The sequence below is a fragment of the Pyxicephalus adspersus genome, chromosome 10, assembly GCF_032062135.1.
Source record: "Pyxicephalus adspersus chromosome 10, UCB_Pads_2.0, whole genome shotgun sequence".
NCBI lineage: Eukaryota > Metazoa > Chordata > Amphibia > Anura > Pyxicephalidae > Pyxicephalus > Pyxicephalus adspersus.
The window spans coordinates 57,827,054-57,853,381 of record NC_092867.1 but is presented as its reverse complement, the minus strand read 5'-3'; the positions used below and the strand labels follow the sequence as shown (position 1 = coordinate 57,853,381).

Sequence of the window (26,328 nt, the reverse complement as noted above, 5' to 3'; positions counted from 1 at the left end):
GTTTGGCTTTATGTGCATTCATGTCTATACATACATGAGTGCATATGAAGCAAAACACGCAATATACACAAATAAAATACAAACTTACCTTAATGAGGACTGTGCAAAAGTACACGGTGTATTTTTCAACTGATAAAACAGTTCACACACACATAGCGCGTCCACCGTGGCGCACAACTATGAGCTACATGCACCTGAAGTTTGGCGCAGAACTATGCGCATCAAACAACTGAGTTTTAACAAGACAATTGTGCTGTTTTTAGCCTTACAAATAATTCAGTGGAAGGAACAGCTTAAAAACAAATCACAATTGTCTTTTTTAAACTGTGTGTCCTGGGAGATTGGAAAGGAGATCACATAACAAACCCCCAAAAATCAAACAACCACATTTTAGAATCAACTTTATTCAAAAGAAACATTTGCTAAAAGGTCACATTAAAATATAAAAAACAAAACACATGTAAACCCACACTTCCATGTAAAGCCAAAATAGTTCAAAAATGGCCCAACAAATATTGCATTCACAAAATACTTACCAAACCAATATGCAATTTTGACCTATCAAGGGTGGAAAACTGGACTAGGAAATATTTATACAGGACGAACATTTATAAGTGGTAATAAAGGCAGAATTTTGCAATCAAACAATATGGGCACAGACACAATAACATAGCATTAACATTGACTTCAAAATTGCAAAATAGACATTAAAACATTCAAAGTTAAAAAAAAAAAAAAAACAGCGATTGTGCTAAATGGTAAGCAAAGTATTAAATGCAGCAACATAGATTAATTAGGATAACACACAAAACAACAGCCCCTCCAAGAAGAAAAGAAAAGAAAAAAAAAAGACAAGGGAAAAGCAAGTTAAACCACACTCTTATATATGCTCAAATTTAAGCGCACAGGTGATAGAAATTCACTTGCAATTAGCACTTGCGCAGTCTGTCAAAATTAGCTGTTTGGGTTTTTTTTGGCAATTGGAGATTCCATATTCATTTATAACAATATATTGAAATATATATATATATATATAAATATATATATACACACACACACACATATATATATATCTTTAGAAGCAAACAAGAATATGTGTGTGCTTGTGACTTTTGTGGGAAAATCTAGTCCGATGGCAAGGCCGAGGTTTCGCCCACGGAAAGTCACAATATTTACCCGCAGGCGGCTCCTCCGATCAGGCATCGTAAGCGTTTATATAGGCGCCTATGTTGAGGAGCTGAACTCAGTTGACTCTTGCCTAACAGGAAAGAAATAAGTAATTTTAAAATATGCCGTTTTTTTTAGCTCATATAGATGTTTTAAACATTTGAACAGCACAAACATTTTTTTTAGAGATAAGGGTAATATGTGTGCCATTAGAAAGAATGCATTTTTAGGGGAACAGTGAGTTTGATGCAAGCTCGCCAGTGTGAAACTGACTGATATCTATCGGAGAGACCGCTTCAGTTGATGAATTCTGTGCGAGTATGCCAGCGCCTCGGGATTCTGATTTGGCTTGATGAATCAGCCTGACCATGTTTATCAGATGATGGGGGATCTAGGTGGACCCTCCGTACTGCTCTCTCCTTTTCAATAAAGTCTCCTCTTACCCGGTGATGTCAGGGTCTGGTGGTCCTCCATCATGACGTCCTTGTAGAGATCCTTGTGTCCTTCTAAATACTCCCACTCCTCCATGGAGAAATAGACAGTGACATCCTGACACCTTATAGACACACACAATGATACAATACCATAATAATGTCCCAGAATTCCCAGCACCGCTCACCTCTCCTTTCAGCAGCTCAATGATGTTCTGGGTGACTTCTAGGATTTTCTTGTCATTGTTTCTTTACTGTCTGTGAAGGAGATGGAGGCTCCATGATGGGAGCTCAACTCCATCCTCCTGAAAAAAAAGAATAGGTGTTGGGTTTCACATGATTACCAGATGTCTTCTTTGCCTTGGTGTAATTCTATGTATAAAAAGAAAACACACACCATATAGGAATCATATTATAAGCATTATCAGATGCCTTTGTTTCTCTGGTCAGTTCCATGTTTTGTGACCCCTTTGGAATTCTCATCAGAGGTGGTCATGTGATACACTCAAAGCAATTTAGAAGAGAAGACTTATAATTAAATGTAGCACTGGCTTTCATCCCTGGGATCTTCCTCTAAGTGTTTCCTGCAGCATTTACTATCACTTTTTCTACAACAAATGGAATAGTAAATCATAAGTGAAATGGCATAAACAAAGAAAGAAGACAAGAAAGGTAGTATATGACAAAAGAAATCAGATATTCAGAAGATCTAACTTCTGCATGATCGTACTCAAGATCACCTGTGGATTTAAAGTCTGGGGAGAAAAATAGGACTTAAGCTACGTACACACTTCCAATTATTATCGTTGTTAAACGAACGACGAACTATCCTGCACGATATCTGCGAACGATCGTATAGCACCGATCCTGTACATACAGATAACGACACGATCGTTCGTAGATATTGTACACACAATAGATGTGATCGTTTGAGCGATACAGGGAGTGACGTGCAGGACAGGAAGTTAACGAACGTTCGTTCATCACGCATGCTCAGACCATGGACGATCAATGAACGATCGTACACACGAACGATGGTCAACGATCGTCGTCCAATCCGATCCGCCGGTCCGGTCGTTCATTTCCAACGACTTTCCTCGATCGTCGGCGTCGTTGGTTACTTTTTTTACGAACGATTTTTGCCCAATCGATCGTTCGTCGTTCATTTTGAACGATAAAAATTGGAAGTGTGTACGCAGCTTAAGAGCCCCAGTCAGTGTGTAACATAAAAAGGTAGCACTAGCTGCAAGGTTTACTTCTCCAGGAGCTGTCACCTCATTCTGCTATGAAAAGTCCTCCACCTTTTTTTATTTTAATATTATTATTATTATGTTATTATTATTAATAATAATAATAATAAACAGGATTTATATAGCACCAACATATTACACAGAGCTGTACATTAAATAGGGGTAGCAAATGACAGACGAATACAGACAGTGACACAGGAGGAGGAGAGGACCCTGTGGGGGAAGTCTCACACAATAGGAGCGGGATATGTGGAGGTGGGAAGTAGTGAGGGTTTTAAGAGACAGAAGAAGATGGGTAGGTAAGTCTGAAAAAATGTGTTTTCAGTGCTTTTTTAAATGAACAGAAAGTAGAAGCAAGCCGAATAGGACGAGGAAGACCATTCCAGAGAGTCAGGGTAGCTCTAGAAAAGTCTTGGAGCTGTATGCGTGATGAGGTTATGAGTGAGGACGTCAGTAAAAGGTCATTGGAGGAGCGGAGAGAGCGGCTAGGGGGGGATTTCTCTATCAGGGCAGAAATGTAAGTGGGACAAGAACTGTGGAGGGATTTGAAGGCAAAGCACAGGAGCTTGAATTTGATTTTCAGGTGAAATGGAAGCCAATGGAGAGAACTACAAAGAGAGGCAGCAGAAGAGGAGCGGTGGGAAGGATGGATGAGTCTGGCTGCAGCATTCATGATAGATTGTAGAGGAGAGAGTAGGGTTAGTGGAATACCAGCGAGAAGGATGTTACAGTAGTCCAGACGGGAGATGATAAGAGCATGTACAAGGAGTTTGGTGGTCTCAGAGGACAGGTAGGGACAGATTTTGGAGATGTTGCGTAGGTGAAAGTGACAGGACCTGGAAATGTTCTGAATATGGGGGGATAATGAGAGGGCAGAATTGGTGGTGATGCCAAGACAACGTGCCTGAGGGGAGGGACGAATGACTGTGTTGTTGATCGTTAGGAATATGTCAGTGGTGATTTGGAATTTGAGGGGGAGGGGGGGAGATGATGAGTTTTGTTTTATCCAGGTTGAGTTTCAGGAATCAGTCAGACATCCATGATGAGATGGCTGACAGGCAGCATGAGACCTTACCCAGGACTGAGGGGGGCAGGTCAGGGGTGGACAGATAGATTTAAGTGTCATCAGCATACAGATGGTACTGTAAACCAAAGGAGGATATGAGACTACCGAGAGAGGAGGTGTACAGAGAAAAGAGAACCGGTCCAAGGACTGACCCTTGGGGAACACCAACAAACATTTCATACTTTGCTTACCATTTAGCACAATAACTGCTTTTGTTTTTTAAAACTTGAATGTTTCAATGTTTATTTTACAATTAAGACGTCAATGTTAATGCTATGTTATTGTGTTTAGCCATGTTGTTTCATTGCAATAAATGTCTTTATTACCACCTTTAAATGTTTGTTCTGTATAAATATTTGCTAATCCAGTTTTCCACCCTACGCTAGGTTTAAATTGCAAACTGGTTTGGTATTTTTTGAAGGCCACAGTTCTTGGGCCATTTTTGAACTAATTTGGCTTTACTTGGAAGTGTGGGTTTACATGTTTGTATTTTTGTGTGGGTCTTTTGTGTGGTCTCCATATTTTAATATCTTTTCGAAAATGATTTATTTTTGAATAAAGTTGTTTGAAAAATGTTGTAGTTGTTGTTTGTAATTTTTTGAAGCTGCCAGCCAGAGAGTGGTTGAACTGGGTGGCAGCTTCATCTGGGGAGGTGATTTTGGAAAGAGTGGGGGTGAGGGACTTAAGGCGGTTTGAGAATAGGTGGTGGTCAAGGTTACGGATATCCCTCTGCCATTGGCCAGGTCTGGGATGTGGCAAAGGGGGGCAAGAGTTAGAAAGGTTGAAGGTAATTAGGTTATTATTATTAAACAGGATTTATATAGCGCCAACATATTATGCAGCGCTGTACATTAAATAGGGATTGCAAATGACAGACTAATACAGACAGTTGTGGTCAGAAAGGGGAAATGATGAGTTGTCAAGATGGGTAAGGATGCAGAGTTTGGAAAATACCAGGTCTAGTGTGTCCAGCGATATGTGTGGGGCCTCCATTAGAAAAGAGCTGCATCAGAGGCAGAGGCAGAAGAGGAAAGCCAAGTTTCGGTGAGAGTCAGGCAGTTGAGAGAGGAGAAGGTTGTGTATGGAGGTTAATTTATTGCCAACGGATCTGGCATTCCATTGACTGCCAGAGAAAGGGGGTAAGAACTTATAGGTGGTGAGGATAGTAATGAGGTTAGGAGGAGAGTGAATGTTAGTGGGGGGGTAAAGAGGAGAGAAGCTGTGAGGGGGACCAGGGTTGGGTGAGATGTCACCAGCAAGTAGTAAAAGAGAAAAGGTGCAGAAGTACAGACAGAGAAAGCAGGGGAGTAAGGAGCAAACAGAGAAGGGATTACCAGACTGGGGGGAGGAGAGGGAATAGAGCAAGCAAAGAGAGTGCAGGGTGAGCAATACAGAGTAACAGGTAGTTGTGATTCACAGGAGCACACTGCAGGAGACTGAAGTCCATGTGAGCAGGTCCTGTAATATGGGTTGTAGTGAAGATTGTCATCTTGTTGGGTACCAGGAGTGGGATAATTAGTCAGGGAGAAGATTGGTGAAAAAAAAATGTTCAAGATGGCAGCAACAGTGGTAGTGTCGGCATTTAGGTGGTTCAATGATGGTTTAGTCCAGAGGTATGAGGTGGCAGTTGCAGAGTGTAGGGTATGTACAAATCCTGGTTCCATTCCCTGGATTAATTCTCAAAGCACTATAATTTGGCACTTAAGATTTGGGCACGTGACCTAGCCTGATGTTCAAATAGAAGTGCTTTGGGCCCTGAATATGGATGGGGAGTAACAGGGAATTTTGGATATCAGTTGAACCTGGGTAGGGGAGGGGACTAGCAGAACAATAAAATCAATTACCACTAAACTGGGACAAATGGATAGTTAACAGATGAATCTATGGCCAGATTCAAATTTGTGCAATAAATTAATCTAAAATGCACAGCATACCATAGCTAATCATTTGGGAACTGCACACAGAATGGGAATGGCAGTCAACCTTCTGGGTTAAAAGAAACCAAACATTATTTATAAACTGTGAGTACAGGGCGCCCTTTCATGGACAAGGGCCATGATGCCACTGTAAGGCCCTGGTCAGCACCAGCCCCACCAGACACCAATTCCCCAATCTAATAACGCAGTCTTCACCTTCAGCAAGCCCTCACTTAGCCTCGAGAGACTGGTTGCGGACTGAGCAAGGGATGGTGTTCACAGATAGAGCAGTACCAAGATTCCAACAGACAGAAGTCAAAATACAGAGAGGAGGTCATACACAGAATATCAGTCCACCAAACGAAGTACACAAGGGAAAAACACAAGCAGAGTCGGGGTCACAGACAAAAGGTCAGTCCGGGCTGCATACCAAAGGTAGGTCAGGAACAGTCAAGGTCAGCAACAGTAAATCAGATGAAAACACACTTCAGCACAGATTAGCCCAGCTATAGGCTACAACAGGCACTGGTGACTGGGAGCAGAGAGGCTTTAAAGTCCCAGCAGCCAATAGCAGTGCAGGACTGAGTCAGGAGCTGATCAGCCTCTAGAGTCACCTTCAGCTGTGCACAGCCTAGCAATGGATGCTGGGGATGCCAAAATGCCTAAGGTTGCACAACTAAAGGGAAGAAGAGGCTGCTGCTATCTTAGTTATCCTGGCTGCTGACATTGCTGGACAGAACAGTTTTTATTACTGCGATGGTGCACAGCACGGAGTTGCCGGACAGGTAAGCATTTCCTAACAGCCACATACTCACTGTAAGCAGACAGCAGTGCAAAACATTAATCAGCATCTACTAATGGAAGAAGATATGAAAGTGCAAGAGGACTCTTCTTGGCATGTAAATGGCCTGAGAGGGGACTAAATTGGGTTACCCAAAGAATTTCAGTTTAGAGGGCTTTCTACATTGTTAACCTCCACCAGTGCTCTTATCTTCAGAAATTTACAGGGAACGTTTATCACAGATCTACTCCACAACTTATAACACTATAACTCTTATTTCTGTTGTAGGGTGACAGGTCTGCTTCTCTGTAAATGCGACATGATGAGAAAGTGTTGTCATCCTAAACAAGAATTGTGTCATTGGCAGGTGTACAAGGTAAAAATAGAAAATAGCAGATTCTCTTTATGGACAACCCCAATCACAATGTTTTGGCTGTCCACCATTAGCTAACTGGACATTCTTTGTTGGCAGAAAGTCAATTCTAATTGGTGGCTGCTCCTTCATCATAGGTGGTCGGTTATCCTTTGTAGGTGGTTGGCTTCCTCACGTAGGTGAGCGGACCTCGGAGATGGTTGGCCCTTCCTCACAGGCAGTCGGTTATTCCTCGTGGGTGGTCAGTTGTTTCTCACAGGCAATCAGCCATTTCTCAGGGGTGGTTGGTTGTTCCTCATATTTTATTGGCTGCTCATTCCTTATAGTATGTTGTGCAGTACAAAGTGAGCCAACTCCATGGGCACCGCACTTCACTCTGATGAAGAAATGATAATAATATTTGTTGCATTGAAGATAATAAGAAACCACTACTTAATGTAATTCTAAAATTGGCAATAACATTTGAAATAATTCCCAGTCCTAATTTCACACCCCACTCATAATATTTATGGTCTTATTTGAACACAAGTGCTCACCAAGTAACAGTCGTGTTTTTTCTTTTTACAACACCCTAACCGGAAGTTCACCGAGTCCTACTATTACTTCCCGGGTCGGATTGTACTGCGCATTATGAATATCCCCTACGCAACAAAGGGCGTCGAGAATGTTTTGTTGTGGTGCAGAGTAAAACCCGCCTACCAGGCCCAGGCCAATCAGGAGAGCATCCAGCAATAGCTACGTCTTTCATCGTCCCGCCTCATTCCTCTTAACCAATAGCAGCGCGAATTCTTGCCTAGAGCAGGAACCGGATATTAAAGCGGCTGCGTTGACGTTCTGTTTTAGTTGGTGAAGCTGCTTCCAGGAAGACCCGTGTGTAGTGACAGAAAAGAACAGAACCAGAACCATGAGGGAGATTGTCCACCTACAGGCCGGCCAGTGTGGTAACCAGATTGGGGCCAAGGTAAGAGAATGGAATGTGTGGGCTCTTCAGGGTGATCTGTGTGTATTATAAAACCAGATTTCCATAGAGATAGGATCATAGGATGAAAGGGTGTAATTACCTTTAAGATGGTTGTACATGGTACAAAATGTATGTTTTGTTTCTGTATATTTCGCTGGGCGCGGCCCCCTCTCTGCCGAGGCATTGAAGGGTTAGAAGTGGCTTAGGGTAGGGTAAACCATTTGTGCTCTGCAGACCTGGCCATGTCCTCCGGATCATAAGGCTTCCAATACTTTACTCCTTGCCACTAGAATTAGTATTTTTCCAAATCCTTGGAGAGTATAACAAAGGCAACCTGCTATTAGGTTATGCTTGTTATCTGCTAATCATGGTGTTTATTCTGCCATCTTTTTGATAAAATGCATATGAAGAATTTAGAATTGTGGTGTAACTTGTATTAGAGTTAGTAATGAAGTGTTCTATGTCTCCTAGTTCTGGGAAGTGATCAGCGATGAGCATGGCATTGACCCAACTGGCACATACCACGGTGACAGCGATCTCCAGCTGCAAAGGATAAACGTCTATTATAATGAGGCTACAGGTAGGGTGTTCCTCCTCCTACAATGCTGGTCCTCCTGTGTAGCTTATGGTTGTGACAAAGCTTAATGTCTATCTTGTATTTACTTGCAGGTGGTAAATACGTTCCCCGTGCCATCCTGGTGGACCTGGAGCCAGGCACAATGGACTCCGTGCGATCCGGACCTTTCGGACAGATCTTCAGACCAGACAACTTTGTATTTGGTAAATGTCTTGCTGCTTTAGCTTGTTGCAGGACATTAGTCACATGTTCTTGGCATGTTTTTAGCAGTTGAGCAATGGAGGAGATCTCCCAGCTGGTTTATTAGCTATGGTGTAGACCCTGGGGCCATACCTGTTCAGGATTTCTTTAAAGGCCACCCCTGACTACCTTATACTTGGAGGTTTTTAAAGTGCTCTCCCACCACTCATTTTACCATGGCTGGCTGTAAATGCTCATGTTTTTGTATACTGGGCTCCATTGGGACTTTCACTCGCATTGCTTGGGCCTCACAGATGTTTTCACTTTTTTCATCTGATGTGTGTGGCAGCAATTGTAGTTGCTGAAAATGGTTACCAAAAAAGTCTCCGCATTTTGTTAACTGAATTTTGTTTTTTTACAGGCCAGAGTGGTGCTGGCAACAACTGGGCAAAGGGGCACTACACAGAGGGAGCTGAACTGGTTGACTCTGTGATGGATGTCGTAAGGAAGGAAGCAGAAAATTGTGATTGTCTCCAGGGCTTTCAGCTCACACACTCTCTAGGTGGTGGCACAGGCTCTGGTATGGGTACCCTCCTAATCAGTAAAATCAGAGAAGAGTATCCTGACAGAATTATGAACACTTTCAGTGTTGTGCCTTCCCCTAAAGTGTCTGACACTGTAGTAGAGCCATACAATGCCACCCTGTCTGTGCACCAGCTTGTAGAGAACACAGATGAGACCTTCTGCATAGATAATGAAGCCCTTTATGACATTTGCTTTAGAACCCTTAAACTCACCACCCCCACCTATGGTGACCTGAACCATTTGGTATCTGCCACCATGAGTGGAATCACTGCCTGCCTGCGTTTCCCTGGCCAGCTGAACGCTGATCTGCGTAAACTGGCTGTCAATATGGTACCCTTTCCCCGTCTGCATTTCTTTATGCCAGGCTTTGCCCCGCTAACCAGCAGGGGCAGCCAACAGTACCGTGCTTTGACTGTGCCCGAGCTGACGCAGCAGATTTTTGATGCCAGAAACATGATGACTGCCTGTGACCCCCGTCACGGCCGCTATTTGACCGTAGCCGCTGTGTTTAGAGGACGCATGTCCATGAAAGAGGTGGATGAGCAGATGCTCAATATCCAGAACAAGAACAGCAGCTACTTTGTTGAATGGATTCCCAACAATGTGAAGACTGCTGTCTGTGACATTCCACCACGAGGCCTAAAGATGTCTGCCACCTTCATCGGTAACAGCACAGCCATTCAGGAGCTGTTCAAGCGCATCTCTGAACAGTTCACTGCTATGTTCCGCAGAAAGGCCTTCTTGCACTGGTACACTGGGGAAGGCATGGATGAGATGGAGTTCACCGAGGCCGAGAGCAACATGAATGACCTGGTATCAGAGTACCAGCAGTACCAAGATGCCACAGTGGAAGAGGAAGGTGAATTCGAAGAGGAGGCAGATGAGGAAGCATAAATCAACATGTTCTGTTGTAACTTATTCTTAAAGCCTTTCTGTTCATTTTTTTTGTCATGTCTTGTCTTGTCGTGGTCTTCTTTATTAGAAGCTGTACAGAAGATTTACCCCAATAAATGAGTAATTTGGCTTCTTGTGCTTGTCTTTGTGATGATTACTTACATTACAGTAATTTTTTCCTGAATGGAAATCTAATCTGGATGCTTGGGTAAAATATTTTACGGTAGGTGCTATTCTGTCAACTCTGGTGCATGTTTTTGGGGCAAGGAGGACTGCCTTATTGTAGGTTAATATGTAATAATACAACACAAGGGTGCACAGTTGTGAGCACATTTCTAATATACGATAAGTGGTGGCAAAAACTGTCAAGCAAATAGGGCGTTGCCAGCATTCACTGTGGTATCCTTGCTTGTTTTTTCTGCATACTGCTTACTATACCTTTTTCTGCACACTCCGATGGCCATCTTTGTTGTGAATGCTTCCTCCTGATGGGTGGGGTGGTGATGAAGAAAGCATCAAGAGGTGAAGGGAGCACGACTCTACAGGATGAAGTAAAAGCAGGGGAATCTGTTATCAAAATTTGAAGTGTATGTCCTTGGGTACAGCTGCCATTTCAGCTATATGAGCCTCCTTCACTCTCATTCTGTCTCTGCACCTGCACCTTTCTGTTCTACTACTTCCTCAACCAACCCTGGTCCTCCCTACCCTTTCATAAAGATACTTCCTCCTTCTAATCTCATTACAATTCACCCTACCCATAAGTCTTACCCCCTTTCTCTGGCAGCCTCTCAAATGCCAGGTCTGTTGGCAATAAACCTCTATTCACAACTTTCTCCTCTCTAAGTTTCCCAACCTCTGGCTCTCACTAAAAACTTAGATTTCCTCCTCAGACTCTTTCTCTGCTGCTGCTCTCTTACGGAGGTCTTCACGTTTTCACTTTACACATACCCCAACATACAGAGACCTTCCTAACCTGCCCTCTCATTTACACCTCTTTTGAAGTCCACATCGTCTTTTTTTTCCACCCCCCTGTTGAGGCTGTTGTCTACCACCCCCTGCCTTCTGTCCCTAATACCCAATCTCTAAAATCACATCTCCAGCTAAAGCTGCGACTTAGTTGAATTACACTCTCTCTTTGTCTCTGGATAAAGTTGCCTCTGCCTTCTGCTACCTCCTGTCCTGCTAACCCCTGACCCTGGCATAACAAACATCTACAAAAGACTGTTCAGGCACCTGAGCGCAAGTGGAGGAAATCTGGCCTCAACGCTGATTTCATGAACTACAAATCCGACCACAACACTGAACTCACTGTCGCCAAGCAAAATAATTTCTGCGTTGTCATTTCCTTTCAAAACTTTCAACCCACGCTGCTTTTTCTCAACAATTGACTCCCTCCTAAACCCCACACCTGCTCCCCCCCACAACTACCTTCTCTGCCCAAGACATTGCCACCTAATTTGGAGATAAAATTGACAAAATCAGACATGATGTCTCTACTCACCATGCCACTCCAACCATATCCACCCCTTCCTTTTGTAAATCAGCACTGACCTCGCTCAGACCTGTTACCCTGGATGAAGTCTCCACTCTTTTCTCATCATCTCCATCTACTACCGGTCTGCTTGACCCAATTCCCTCTGATCTACTCCATGCCTATTTCTCCACCCTGACCCCTACAATAACCAAACCATTCGACCTCTCCCTTTGTACTGGTACCTACCCCTCTGCTTTCAAACATGCTATTATTCTCCCTATCCTGAAGAAACAAACCCTCACTAGACCCCTCTCTACCTTCTAGCTACCGTTTGGTCTCTCTTCTCCCATATGTTTCCAAACTTCTTGAGCCCCTTGTCTATAAAAAAAAAAAAAAAACTCACTGACTACCTGAACACTAACTCTCACTTGACCCACTCCATCTAGTCTGGCTTTCGAGCAGCCCATTCCACGGAAACAGCTCTCACACTGCTCGCTCCTGGTTTGCTTCCTACCTGTCTGACCGTTCCTTTCAAGTTTCTTTGGCGATTCCTCCTCTCCCACTCTTCTCTCTATTGGTGTTTCTCAAGGGTCAGTCCTTGCACAGGTTCTTTGTTTTCTGTAAACCTCCACTCTTAATAGTCTCATAGCCTCCTTTGGTTTACAGTACCATCTGTATGCTGATGACACTCAAATCTATCTGTCCACCCCTGACCTGTCTCCCTCAGTCCTGGGTAAGATTTCTTGCTGCCTTTCAGGCATCTCATCATGGACGGTTGACAGATTTCCGAAACTCAACCTGGATAAAACTGAACTCATCATCTTCCCCCTTTCACATTCCAAATCTCCCCGACACATTCCTGTTAACAACACTGTTATTCGTCACCAGTACCTGTTCTCCTGTCCTCAGCTCTTATCAGCCTGAATCACAGCTTTCGGCAGCACACGATTATACCAGCTCCTCGGCATCTGGGGGAGCTGGCAAGATACCAGCCCAGTTTTCCCCATCCACACAGATCTTTGCATGAAATCAACACAACTACAGCTCCCAGCACCAGTCTGAATCACAGCTATCCCCAGCTTCTGAGGGAGCTGACCTGATACTAGCCCAGATTTCACCAACCACACAGATCTCTGGTATAATATACCCTGTTTTTGTGCATAAAACCAACATAACTACAGCTCCCAGCACCATCATCGAGGAAGAAAGTAGGCTATTACAACATATGGCTGCCCTGCTTTAGATGGAACTGGCCAAAACTTCATCCTCCAACACCTCTCATTTTTGGAGGGACCTCCAGAGCTTGGACGCCCTTCGTGATATGATAGAGCAAAAATTAGATGATACAGTTTTCAGATTATTGCAAAATTCAGCACAAATCACAGTTTTGGACACCCAAATTGATGATCTCTACATAAAGATTGGTGACAAAATCGTGCACAATGCAATAGTTTTCACACCACCCGAAGTGGTAAAAAATAGTGCAGAAGCTACTAAAAGATTTCTGCGTTCTCTCCTCCGAGATATGATTCAAAAAAGGGGGGCCCTGAAAGCAGTGCTGCAGATTTTGATTGCTAACAACATAAAATACCGCTGGGTCTTTCCTCTACGATTGCTTCTTCACACTCCTGCTGTTTCAATTTAATGGAAAGTCTTATGCTTTTACTTTACTTTTTCTACTCATTGCTGTATCTGCTTTCAAAGAGCGCACCTACTTCAACACCACTAAAGGGTGACCAGACACCACTATATCCTCTGTGACAAAGGGTGAAATCTGGCTCTAGAGCAAAGGTGTCAAACACAAGACCCTGTACCGAATGTACCGCATCCAAGCGCCTGACATTTGCAGGCAGGAGGACCCCGTCCCAGAAAGCTAAGTAGAAGCAGGGTGGTCCACAAAAGTGCCTGACCGCGCAGCAGGCAGAAGGACCCCTTCACACTCCTGCCGAGACCCAGCACTAAAGCTACGTACACACTTCCAATTATTATCGTCGGAAAACGAACGACGAACGTTCCTGCACGATATATATGAACGATCGTATAGGACCGATCCTGCACATAGAGTTAACGACACGATCGTTCGTAGATATTGTACACACAATAGATACGATCGTTTAAGCGATAGAGGAACTATGTGCACGACAGGAAAGTGAACGGACGTTCGTTCATCACGCATGCTCTGACCATGGACGATCAACGAACGACCGTACACACGAACGATGTTCAACGATCGTCGCCCAATCCGATCCGCCGGTCCGGTCGTTCGTTTCCAACAATTTTCCTCGTTCGTCGGCGTCGTTGGTTACTTTTTTACTAACGATTTTTTGCCCAATCGATCGTTCGTCGTTCGATTGGAACGATAAAAATTGGAAGTGTGTACGCACCTTTAGCACGGCTGTGCCAGAGTCCTGATCCTGCTGCCAGTAGTATGCTGCTGCTGCTCCAGGTTTGAAGTCTCAGTGGGATGCTATATTAGCAATGTCATCATACTCAGAGACACATGCCTCCACCTCAGCAAAGTCAGTGGCTCCATTCCCCTCACATAGTCAGGCCAAGAAAGGCCAGGATAGGTCAGGTAAACCTGCTAAGAAAAAAAAAAAGCAATCACTCCCAAAATGACCTACAAGACACAAGTTGATGCAGAAGGGAGACAATATATTGAAAGATGGGAAAGCAAAAATATGTTCATGCTTCACAAAGACAAACATGTTTTTTATTTGCAGAACATAATTAATGCAATGAGAATGGCGTATGATATGGTGTCTCATGTTTAGGAAGTATCTATACTTCTACTAAAACTATGTTTCTTAATAAAAAGTTTGACCCGCGACTAAGCCTGTGTTTTAGATTTCGGCCCCTTTTGTGATTTGAGTTTGACACCCCTGCTCTAGAGGTACAGAGTTCCACCTGAACTTCTAGGGTATCTCCATCACCCTTAAAACATTTCTGGGACTTGTTTTACCCAAAAAAGATGATGACCAAATCAGGATGGTCAGACTGTGACTCCGATCCTAATAAAAATATCGACCAGGATCCACTTAGGACTCAACAACTTTATTAAGCTGTATCCTTTTCTCAGGAAGTTGTGGAAACAGAGGGGTTACACGTGCCCTCTACTACAAGGGTTGATTGGTTGGGGTGTGGTGTATAGAACCAGTCCCAGTTGTGTTCCTTAATTGATAGAGCAATTTGGAGCTCTGCATAGGGCAGGATTCAAGGGAGCCTTCCCTGAGTGCCAGAGGTGTTATGACCCAGGTTGTGGGTGTTCATCCCCAAAGTCCCAAGTTTAGCGAATTTGATAATATGCCTCCATGTGTTTGTAAAATTTTGTGCACCCTAATGGTTTTCCCCTTGACCCATCCACCCCCAATTCCTTCCCATAGAGACTTTCCCAGCTTGATCCCATGGTCAACAAGGAAACTCCCTTATTGGTGAACAATGACAACAGCAACTAATACTGTACCAAACCTCAATCAAAAATAACAGTCCACCTAAAATGTTCAACTCCTAATTGAAAAGTTCCAAAGCTTGTCACTACTATAACTTAATTAAAGTTGATATACTGGCATTACAAGAAACTCATGTCTCGCAAAAGTTAGACCTTGGTTATGCACAAAAATTACCCACTATTTTTCCAAGCTAACTGACAAAAAGAAATGCTCTGCTTCTTGAAAAATGTAAATTTCACCCCAAGTAAAGTAGTAAAGGTTTTTAATAGTGCAAGGCACAGTGGAGGGCCATTCTCTAACTGTGGTAACATACTACGCTCCCAATTAAGGTCACCTTAAATTTTTTCACCACTTGCTGGCGGAGGTCTCATCCAGAACCAGGGGAGGCCTAATCCTTCTTGGAGATTCTAACCTGGCTCTGGATCAGATCCTGGACAAATCTAATACACATGTGCTTTATGCTAAAACAATATGATCTCATTGATATCTGGAGAGTAATGAATCCCTCAACAAGGGATTATACATACTATTCCGTAGTACATAAAGATTACTCCAGGATAGATCATACTTTTCTTCCAGTCCATATGGTTCCCCAAGTAAATAGGGCCCCCACTATTTCGACAATGTGGTCAGATCATGACGCAATCACAGTGCAACTGGTAGGCTTAAAAGGGCAACACTCATCATATAAATGGAAACTTAAAGAGGGTTTGAAAACAGCAAACATACCGTTCCCCAGCTGCGTCTGTGTCCCTGCTTCTGCCATTATCCCCAACGTATAAACCTGAAGTTATAGTTTATATAGGTTTAAATTAACTTTATCAGCTCTCTGTACTCTGTACTCTGTACTGTAAAATTTGAAGTTTCTACAACAATCAGTGTGGGAGATATGAAGGTTTATATATGGGGGTAATGATAGCAATAGGGACACAGACACAGCTCTCATGCTGCGATGGGTGGGGCACAGCTGATCTCCAAGGTCTATAGGACACGCCCACACTTTCACTGTGAAATAATCCTACTCTTCGTATAGCAGCTGCATGAGATCTGTGTTTGCTCTCATTACCTCAATGTGTAAACCAGGGGTCCGCAAAGTTTTATGGCCACTAGGCCATTTATGGGTGAGCGGGAGCACACTGGGCTGGACCTGTCCTAATGGCTCCGCCCACCAGCAGGGAATGCCCCCTGAAGTGAAATCCCTCTCCTCTGTATGCATTGCAGAGGGGAGGGATTTACCTTCAGGGAGCGTACCTATTTACTGCTGCAGCAGAAGTATCAACGCCGGCCGTGGTAAATAGGGGAGCAACTCCAAGGGGGCGGCAGCGGAGCTCCAGTGGCTCCGGTAGTTCCTAACGCTTCCTGGCCGATCCAGGTCCAAGGGTTGCCGGCGGGAATTAGGCCAGATCAGCCAGGGGGCATTAGGCCGGAACGAACTACGGGCTGAGCCGTCTCTGGCCTAAAGGCCAGAGTTTGCCGACCTCTGGTGTAAACCTTCATATAAATGTGGTGCACTGCTGCCACCCAGAGGCTGCTGACGGTCTTGCAGCCGGTCGGCAATATTCACTCTGTAAATCTGTATGTCAGGAAAAATGCGTCTGGGACTGGGAAGGAAGCCTTTTTTAAAGAAGTCACTATACCAAAACTGAAAGAGATATGGATATTCTTTAGAGGCCCTTTATGATGGAAGAGACGCTTTGAGTCATCAAGCTCCTTAAATCAGGCAGTGCACTTGGTTCAGATGGCTTCTCCAATGTCTACTTCAAGAAATTCGGTCCCAATCTGGCACCCCACCTGGTTGAATATTTCTATTTTCTCAGGTAGGGAAATTCCCCACCAACGGGTGCAAATGATCACAAAGCCAGAGAAAGCTGCCACGGATGTAGAAAACTACAGGCTCATATTATGACAAAAATTTTAGCCATTCGCCTCATCTCTTTTCTTGAAGTTTATATCAATCTGGACCAGGTGGGATTTCTACTGTGCAGGCAGGCCCCAGACTAGATGAGAAGGTCTATAGATCCAATCGGTGCTACAATCAAATTGGGATCAAGGGCCTAAGAGGGAAGCAATGGTATTGCCTCTTGATGTACAGAAGGCATTTGATAGCCTGCCTCAGCACTACTTATTAAAGGTATCAACAGAAATGGGCCTTGGACCCTATTTTCTTAACCTAATCGAATCCCTTTCTGATAGTTCAACTGCAAATATATCTCTGGGAAGTTTTTTGTCCTCTACCATACCAATTAAAATGGGTACTAGATAGGGTTGCCCCTTATCACCCCTACTATTCATGCTAGCAACAGAGTTGCTAGCCATTGCAATACAATCAAACCCAAATATCAAAGATAATAGCTGCAGACATAAGCAACATAAATGCACCTTATTCCTGGATGATGTCTTGATGTACATCTCCTCTCCACTTACAACTTTACCAAACTTATTCAAGGTGCTGGAGGACTTTGCCAAGATATCGGGTCTCCATGTCAACAGCTCGACATCGCAGGCTCCAAATGTAAATAAATACTGGCAAATTGAAAAAGCAAATTGAAGCAATTAAAGTAATTATAATTTTCAGTGGGGAGATAAATTGATACATAACGTAGGCATCCAGATGACCCCCACATACCAATCTCTATACCAGGTCAACTATGATCCACTAATGATGAATATCCTCTCAGATCTGCAAAGAGACAAGATCACCACCCTCATGGTTTAATTTTAATATCCATTAAAATGAAGTATTGCCTAGAAAACTGTACTTGTTCCATACCCTACCAATGCCAACCCAAATCATCAATGTACAAACAAAAGTACACACAAATTTACAGTTCATATGAGGAGGGAAAACAAGTAGAATGCAAAAAGCTATTCTCTAACCACCTCGTACTCAGGGGGGGCTAAGGGTTCCTCACCTTCAATAATATGCCAAAGCAGCACAACTAGCTCAAATGTCTTTATGTAATATAATGGGCCCCAAACCACAGTGGATTGAGTTGGAAGGACTGGCGTGCCAAGCGGTATCAATAGCAGCATTCATGTGGATCTCTAAAAATGCCAGACCCCGCAGTTAGATGCCCCACTCTAGCTCACTGTCAGTTTGGGACAGACTTCGATCTAACACAAAAATTGTCTTGCCTCATTTGCCACTCACCCCCCTATGGGATAATCTAGAATTACCCCGGGCAGGGATTGGAAATGCTTCAGATGGTGGATAGACAAAGGTTAATTAAGGATTAAAGGTATAATAGATGTGTGGGCAATGTTTAGCTTGGAATACTTGGTTAGCAAGATAGAACTACCTGGCACAGAATATTTTAGATATGGGCAACTCAAATCTTTTGTATGTGCAAAACTTCGATCAGCAGCACCTCTGAAATATCCAGGGGTGTGTCTATCAAAATATCCAGTTTTAGTGGGTCTAACAAAATGCACCTACAAGAGCATCAAATTTGAAAAGACATTTGCAGCATTTTCATTTAAGTGTTAGAAGTTGTGAATGAGAAAGATATCAATGAAAATGTTCCATCTACTTCTGGGATAAGAAATGTTAAGAAATCAACTGGAGGCCAAACACAACTAAAGCTACGTACACACATCCAAGGGTTCTTGCCCGATATTCAGCTCAGGGCCGATATCAGGCAAGAATCTGGCGTGTGTACAACGCCAGTCATCCATCACCTGAACGACCCTCCTGCCGGATCACGGACAATGGACGACTAACGATACTAATGCAAGGGAAGGGAAAGAGCGCACAGTGGGGTGCCGCTCTGTCGCTCTCCCCTCTGCATAGAGCAGAACGGTGCTGTATGTGCAGCACTCGTTCATGCATCGTGCAATAATAGTCGTTAGAAAGGATCGTGAAAGATCCTTTCCACTGACTATTACTGCACGTGTGTATGCGGCTTTAGAAGATTCTTTATATCTGACAAAGTTACCATAACAATGACACCAGAAAAATTAAAAAACCACAATTTTGAAATGGTAGTAAAGAATAGTGTACCAATATCCTTATCACAGCCAGCCTTTTTAGGCCCAAATGGAGAAATAGCTAAAAAACTTGGTGTTTCTCTGAGAAGAGAAAAGTATAAGGACATTTATAATTGAAGTGGCCAAATGTAAAAAGGAAGAACTACGAAAAGGTCTAAATGGACATTTTGTCTTTATTAAAATGGATGCATGCACACATCACAGAGTCAAATATTTTGCTAATATTGTTAGATTTGTTGATGAAAATAATAAAACAATAACGCAAACTTTGAGTAAAGGACACCCAGGCACATCACACCAGTGACTATCTTCAGAAGTTAGTGGAGGATGTTCTAGAAGATTTTGAAGTTAAAAATGAGCCTTTGAAATCAAAAAGGGATTCATTGAGCCCGATTCATCAAGCCCAACCGGAAGCTTGCTCGTAATTGCGGCCCGGAATCGGCCCATATCAACCAAATTTCGGCCGGCGAGAATACCCTATATGTTTTATACATATTGCCCCTGATTCATCATTGAAATCCGCGATCGCTGGAAGCGCGAAAGTACGCGCAGCCATCGATCGCGGATTACCACGGTCCGGACTCGAGTATGCGCGTACACCCGCCTCACTACCAGCCGGATTCCAGCCTTAACAATAGGGAGCGCGAATCTGCCAATTAAGGCGTTTGCAAGATCGCCAGTAAAAAGCTGTCGGATAAGCGCGGCTCCGTGCGCGAGCTTTTTCAGTTGTTGAATAGCGCGATCGCGCACGATTCCGGATCGCTAATACGAATGCGCGACCGATAATCCGATTTTGCTTGATGAATCAGGGGCATTGTGACATGGCAAAAGGGGTCATCCTAGAAGGAAGATATATTTCTCCTCGTTTCCTCTCCTATGGGAGAGAATACCAGCAACAGGTCTGCTGGGATTCCAGACCTGGGTTTTGCATGTCACTCAGAAGTGTTATGATCCAGGCCAGAGTTTAGTTTTGTCAGGTAAAAAGGGAAAGAGAGGAAGGAAGCACTCTCTGACCTGGGGCACAGGGAAGCTGCCTGTGAGAGCCATTGTTGTACTACACGTGGGTAAAGGTTGCTAGAACGTTTGTGCTGAGTTGGCTGGATTAGCCACCAACTATCTACTGTCTCCTGTGTGCTGGCTCCAGTGTTCATACACCTCTCCTGCAGTTTGAATGTACCTTTAACCCCAGAGAGGGTGATCCCACAAGGGTGGTAAAAAACATATGGTGGAGGATGCGGGCATCTCTCTAACTGGACTGTAAAATAGAGGATGATGAAAGCATTGATTCAGGCCCCCAGCAGCATGCTACAGCAGTGCAACAAGACACCAATCGCCAACAGAGTGAAATGATGATGCGGTTATCAGCCCAGATTGTTGCAATATCAGAGGCCCAGCAATTGGATCGCAGTGTCCTTTAAGAGGTAGCCCTACGCCTGACAAACTTAAGCGAGGACTCCGCTGTACCTGCCCAAAATGTCAGTAAGACTATTACATTCTGCAGAAAATGACAGTGGCCGATGATGTGGAGGCTTACCTTGCTACTTTTGAGAGGATCGCGGTGCGTGAAATTTGGCCTAAGGAACAGTGGGCTGGTATAATTGCGCCATTTTTGACTGGCGAAACCCAAAAAGCTTATTTTGATTTGGAACCTGAGGCTGCCCCAGACTATGAAAAAACTGAAAGCAGAGATCCTTGCACATTTGGGAATAATGCTAGCGGTTTGAGCACAGCAAGTGCACCACTGGGAGTAGAAGCCCAGAATATACAGATTGTGCAGTTAAAGTTGCTACTTCTTGCTATTTTTCAAAAAAGGCAGAAACATTTCAAAAAACACATATTTCAGTCTGATACCTCTTGCAAGCTATCCACAAAGCCAGAAAAATTTCTGTATTTCTCTAAAAAAATATAGATATTTAACTGTGATAGCACTTGCTTTTTACCAAAGAGGACCGTTTAGTACAGGTGCATTTTTGCCCAAATAAGTTAAGGATAAGTGGTAGATGCAGGGGAAGGAGTAGCGTTGGGCGACCTGCTGCATCTGGCAGGGGGCATACTCCACAGGAGTCCGCCACTGTAGGACAGTAGCAAACTGTTGGAGGCAGCAGCACAAGTTGTCAAACAGGTCTGAGATGTGTGCGGAGCACCAGTACGCTGGTAGATTTATTGAGAAGGCGGACTACAATCATCCATGTCATGTGGAGAGTATTGTGGACTGTGTCACAGGGGCCTCAAGTGCAGCAGGCTCTTCTGCAGCACCAGCAGAGTTGGGACAGGAGCGTGCCTGTACCTCCCGATGACTCCCCCTTGTTGTTTGACGAGCAGCCTGAGGATCTGTCATTGTGAATTTCAGAGCAGGAGGCAGACTTTAAGACCCTTGGAGAGTGTGGTCAGCAGTTGCTGGGCAAAGGTTCTGCATCAGTGACTGCATTAGCAGATGTTGGCGTAGATGAAAATGAGGATGATGATGACCGTGATGTCACCTGGGAACCACCGATACGTGGGGTAGCAGCAGTCCAGAAACAGACGTAGAGGAAAGGCAGCAGCAACAGACTGGGGATGGAAGGGGCAGCAAATCTGTCTCATGTGAGTCCTAAAGAACACCCAGACGAGTGGGCACAAGCAGGGGAACAGTTGGAGACGATGTGACCGCGGAGGGGGATGTAGCAGGAGCAGACGCAGAGGCAGGCAAAGAAAAAGAGCAGCAGAGTGGTTGCACGCACCTCTCCAGTGTGGTCCTTTTCACGCTGAAAGACGATGATGGGTGCGTAGCAATCTGCATCCTGTGCCATAGGCAGATTCCCAGAGGACAGGCTGGATCACATTTGGGTACAACATCCCGGCTTTCCCACATGCCCAAGAACCATGAACCAAAAAGGGAGCAGTACTTGCATTTTCTTGAAGTAGGTGCAACCATGTCATGGTCTCTTCTTCCACCTCCATTGACTCCTTCTATACCTACAACTGTCAATGCTACTACGTCTCAGAAGGTTGGTGACAGCCAAACTTGAAGCTGCGAGGAAGTATCAGCTTCTGGCCACAGGTTTCGTGGTGTCAGACGATGTTTGTCGCCAAAAGATGGGTACTCCGGTGACCCCTTTAGCTCCCCTAGTTCCCAGTCCCTTCAACCCACTCTACTAGAGTACTGCACAAGGCACAACCAACAAAATTGAGTCGTCAATCTCAATTCACATCCAGCCAAACTATTGGCCTTGCAGCTACTGCCGTACAGCATTGTAGACTCTGTTCCCTTCAGTGACCTGATGGCCTGTGCTGAGCGTCGGTGGAATATACCAAGCAGGCATTACCTCTCCCACACAGCTGTTCCCAGTTTACATGCACATGTAATGGGTAACCTCTCCAGGGCATTGGCATTCTTGGTGTCTAGTCAAATCCACGTCACCATGGACAGCTGGAAAACCAGGCACGGAGAGGGAGGCTACCTGTTCTTTTCCGCTCACTGGGTGGCCTTGGATAGCTCAGTGGGCAGTAGCCTGCAAGAGGCATTGCAGCACCCGATACCCCCCCCCCCCCCAGGGGTGTGGTGGGGAAGCATGGGCCACCCCAGTCCTCTCCCTTCTCCTCCTTCTTTATTCCCTCCACCGGCTAACCCTCTCTTTTAGACACTCCTCATGAAAGGCCAGCAGCGGAGGACACGGTGGTTATGTGGGCACGCCACTACAGCTCTCTCAAGCACACGCATTGCCAGGCAGTGCAGAAACTGGTGTCTTTGGGGGAGAAAAGTCACACGGCCAGAGGACTCTTGTCCGCTTTGCACAGAGAGGTTGAGGCTTGGCTGACGCCCCTTCCGGCTCACAACAGGCAACATAGTGTGCGACAACGGGCCAACTTTGTGGCCGCACAGCACATGGGCCGCATAACACGTGTCCTGCTTTGCACACATACTGAACCTGGTGGTGCAGAAGTTCCTCTGCACGTACCCAGGACTTACCGAGACAGGCTTGCTTTGCCGCGGCGCTTGGCAAGATTAGCGCCAACAGAGGCTTCCACTGCGTGGACTGATTTGCGACACTAGATGGAACTCCACCCTGCTTTTGTTCCAGCATCTGTGTGAGCAAAAGCTAGCCATCCGCCATTATGTGGTCAGCATGGTGCATGGAGGCTGCAGGGCCCTTGGTACAGCCACACAACTGAGCTATTTACCAATGACTGCAGATGGAGATGCTGTGCACCGTAGTGGCCCCCTTTGAGCAGGCCACAAATGAGTCGGGAGCGGTCAGGCTGGAACAATGTCATTCCCATCATCTTTCTGCTTGATAATATCCTGTGTGGCCTGTTGGAAAGTGGCAATGGCAGAGGAGGGCAAGAAATAGGGGAGGAGGAGGAGGGTGACATTACACTCCAAAGCGCACAGCCAGCATCAGGAGGAGCAAGAAGGTACACTGGCCAGCATCAGGAGGTTCAAGAGGAGGAAGATGATGATGGTGATGATGGTGATGATGAGGGAGACCGTGTTGGGGCTGCTGGACAGGACCTGTCACAACCTGCATTTGTGCTGTCACACCCCAGGCATTGTGCGGGCGATGAAACAACAGGAACCGCTGCAGCTGTAAGAGGAGAAGGTGGGTGATAAGGAGGAAGATGTTCTGGCGCCTACTTAGGGACAGGAGGAGGATGAGCCCAGGGAACCCTTTTTTCAAATGTGTGTCCGGATGTTGCGATGCCTATGGAGGAACCGCCGTATTTGCAGCATCAAAAACCAGGATGATTACTGGCTGGCCACCCTTCTGGATGACAGCTACAAAGACAAAATGTCAGTTTCTACCCAACCCGGCACAAGAGAAAGAAAAGGTGACCCGCCTGAGCAGAATACTATCTGACCGGCTGTGTGAGGAGTTCCGAGTACCACATTCCACACAGGGAGCTCAGGTGGACACCGCCTCCTCTGTATCCACCTGTAGCGGCAGCAGCAGCAGCATCATACAGGCCGCACACATCCAAAAGTGTAGGCCAAGGCAGGGGTGATTTTCTGAATGCCTAGTGAAACCTGATGCGAGGTGCAGGGGCATAACCATCGAGAACTGATGAAGCGCATGGTGCACGATTACGTTGGTTCTTTTCTGGCTGTTGGTGGTGGTGCTGACGACAGCAGTTATTAGAAGGATGCCTATCCTGACAATAGTGACGCCATTCATTTTTGGGTCAACAGGCTTGAAATCTGCCGGCAGTTGGCACAGTATGCCATCAAGCTTCTTTCGTGCCCGGAATCCAGTGTTCTGTATGAAAGAACCATCAGTGCCGCTGGCGGAGTGGTAACAGACAACTATTTATACCTGTCGCCGGACAATGTCAATCGCCTCACCTATTTAAAAATAAACAAAAGGTGGGTTACTAACAACTATCATATCCCCACTGCAGATGTCACTGATTGACTGACACAAAGGTCAACTGTGTGAACCCACACTAATCCTGTGCTCAGTCTGTGGCTGCCTATCACCAAACATCCTGTCAGCGGAGCCTTCAACCCTCGGTTGAATTTTTTCGCTATTTATCGCAACGCCTAGGGGTGGCATCCTTCACCAGTGTCATGCCTGCCATTGTGCCAGCTAGAAATTTACTTTGCAAACTGCAGATGAAAACCCCCAGTACTGTCACACTGATAGGTACCATTGCCTTTGCCTAATTTTTCAGCTAAGTATTGTAAGATTGAGGGTTGGCATTCAGGTCATCCACTTCATGATGCAAACTAGCAATATCGTCTACCTTCCTAATGCTTCCGGCACCACAGTAACAGTGATGGCGTACAAAACATCTTGGTCTGGTCCTTAATCACGAATTTTCAATATTTACATTACATACTTCGGGTTGGCATTGCTAATGCACTACACCCAGCTCTAGCTGCCAGTTACCCATGCCGTCCATGCTACCCATCAGGGTCCACCACCTCCTCCTCCTGCTGTTGTTTCTGCGGCCTGTCAGTACTCCATTCGCAAAAATTGTCTTACACATTTCTGGGTGTCACTGACGATGCACTACACCCAGCTCTAGCTGCCAGTTACCCATGCCGTCCATGCTACCCATCAGGGTCCACCACCTCCTCCTCCTGCTGTTGTTTCTGCGGCCTGTCAGTACTCCATTCGCAAAAATTGTCTTACACATTTCTGGGTGTCACTGACGATGCACTACACCCAGCTCTAGATGTCAGTTATCAATGCGCTCCACGCTCCTTCTCAGGGTCCACTGCCATTCCTCCTGCCCAGTACCCAGCTCTAGATGCCAGTTACCAATGCTGTTCACGCTCTGTCTCAGGGCCCACTGTCTCCTCCTCCTGCTGTTCCTGCTGCTGCCTGTCAGTGCTCTATTCTCTAAAATTGTACACTTCTGGGTGGCATTGATGATGCACTACACCCAGCTCTCCATGACTCTTACCAATGCAGTTTCCCTGGCAACAGCTGACCAGGGGCCACACACAGAGGCTTCTGCTCTTGCTGACCCATGCTCCGTCTCTGGTCCTCCATCTCTTTGCCTAATGTCACCGCACTACTTGTCCACAACTTTATGGGTGTCCTTCATAACACAGGTCATCCAGGTCATGATGCCAGCTAGCAAATATTAATAATAAACAGGATTTATATAGCGTAAACAAATTATGCAGCTATGTAAATTTAACAGGGGTCAGTACATTACATAGCAATGGGTTTTCCTGCTGTTTTGAGGGCAGAGACTGTTTTTCTAGTGGGTTGAGTTCACTCTTTCTGAATGTCCTAATGTTTATGCTGCCTTCTGGACGCTGTCAATCATGTAACAATCCTATTTGCCTGCAGTCACTTTGCCTGCTATTTTCTGAAAAACCATAAGGTCTTCTGAACTTTTGTATTTTTTCCTTGTTGTCACTGTTCTCCTACACTTACCTAGCAAATTTGGTAATTCTAACATGTATTGGGGCTATGCTTTTAAGGTTTTAAGTCGGCCCACTGAAAATCGAGTCGCTGAAATTATGCAAACCCACCGGAAGTTCGAGGAAATTTTCGCAAGACTGTCAGAGGCCTTCCCACTCATTCCTAGTGGACACTTGAGGATAAAGTGAAAGTAGAAAAACTCCGTAGAGAACGGATAACCCAGAGGTTCTTTTGGCCTGGGTTACAAACAGATGTCTGAGATTAATGTGAATAATATCCTGGGTGTCAGTACTTTGCCTTGATGCCCCATTATTTCAGCCCCCTGGTACCTTTGTACCAGTACCAATCATTGAAGTACCCTTTGAAAGAATTGGCATGGA

At 45.0% G+C, this 26,328-nt stretch overlaps 2 protein-coding genes and 1 long non-coding RNA gene across 7 annotated transcripts in view; 1 reads left to right on the top strand and 2 right to left on the bottom strand.

Moving 5' to 3' along the window:
• Positions 1-26,328, bottom strand: part of LOC140338996 (gastrula zinc finger protein XlCGF66.1-like) — a 231,153-nt gene that overhangs the window by 141,364 nt on the left and 63,461 nt on the right. The gene's annotated exons all lie outside the window — the stretch shown is intronic.
• On the bottom strand, positions 337-7,662 carry LOC140339162 (uncharacterized). Its single transcript, XR_011922381.1, has 3 exons — positions 7,521-7,662; positions 1,787-7,360; positions 337-1,258 (listed from the first exon to the last, which is right to left on the bottom strand). It is a non-coding gene; the product is annotated as an uncharacterized lncRNA (long non-coding RNA).
• Positions 7,784-10,310, top strand: LOC140339064 (tubulin beta-4B chain-like). The gene is made up of 4 exons (XM_072423608.1): positions 7,784-7,945; positions 8,417-8,525; positions 8,615-8,725; positions 9,124-10,310. Exons 1-4 carry the CDS (start codon positions 7,889-7,891, stop codon positions 10,179-10,181), a joined length of 1,335 nt encoding a protein of 444 aa, XP_072279709.1. The 5' UTR covers positions 7,784-7,888; the 3' UTR covers positions 10,182-10,310.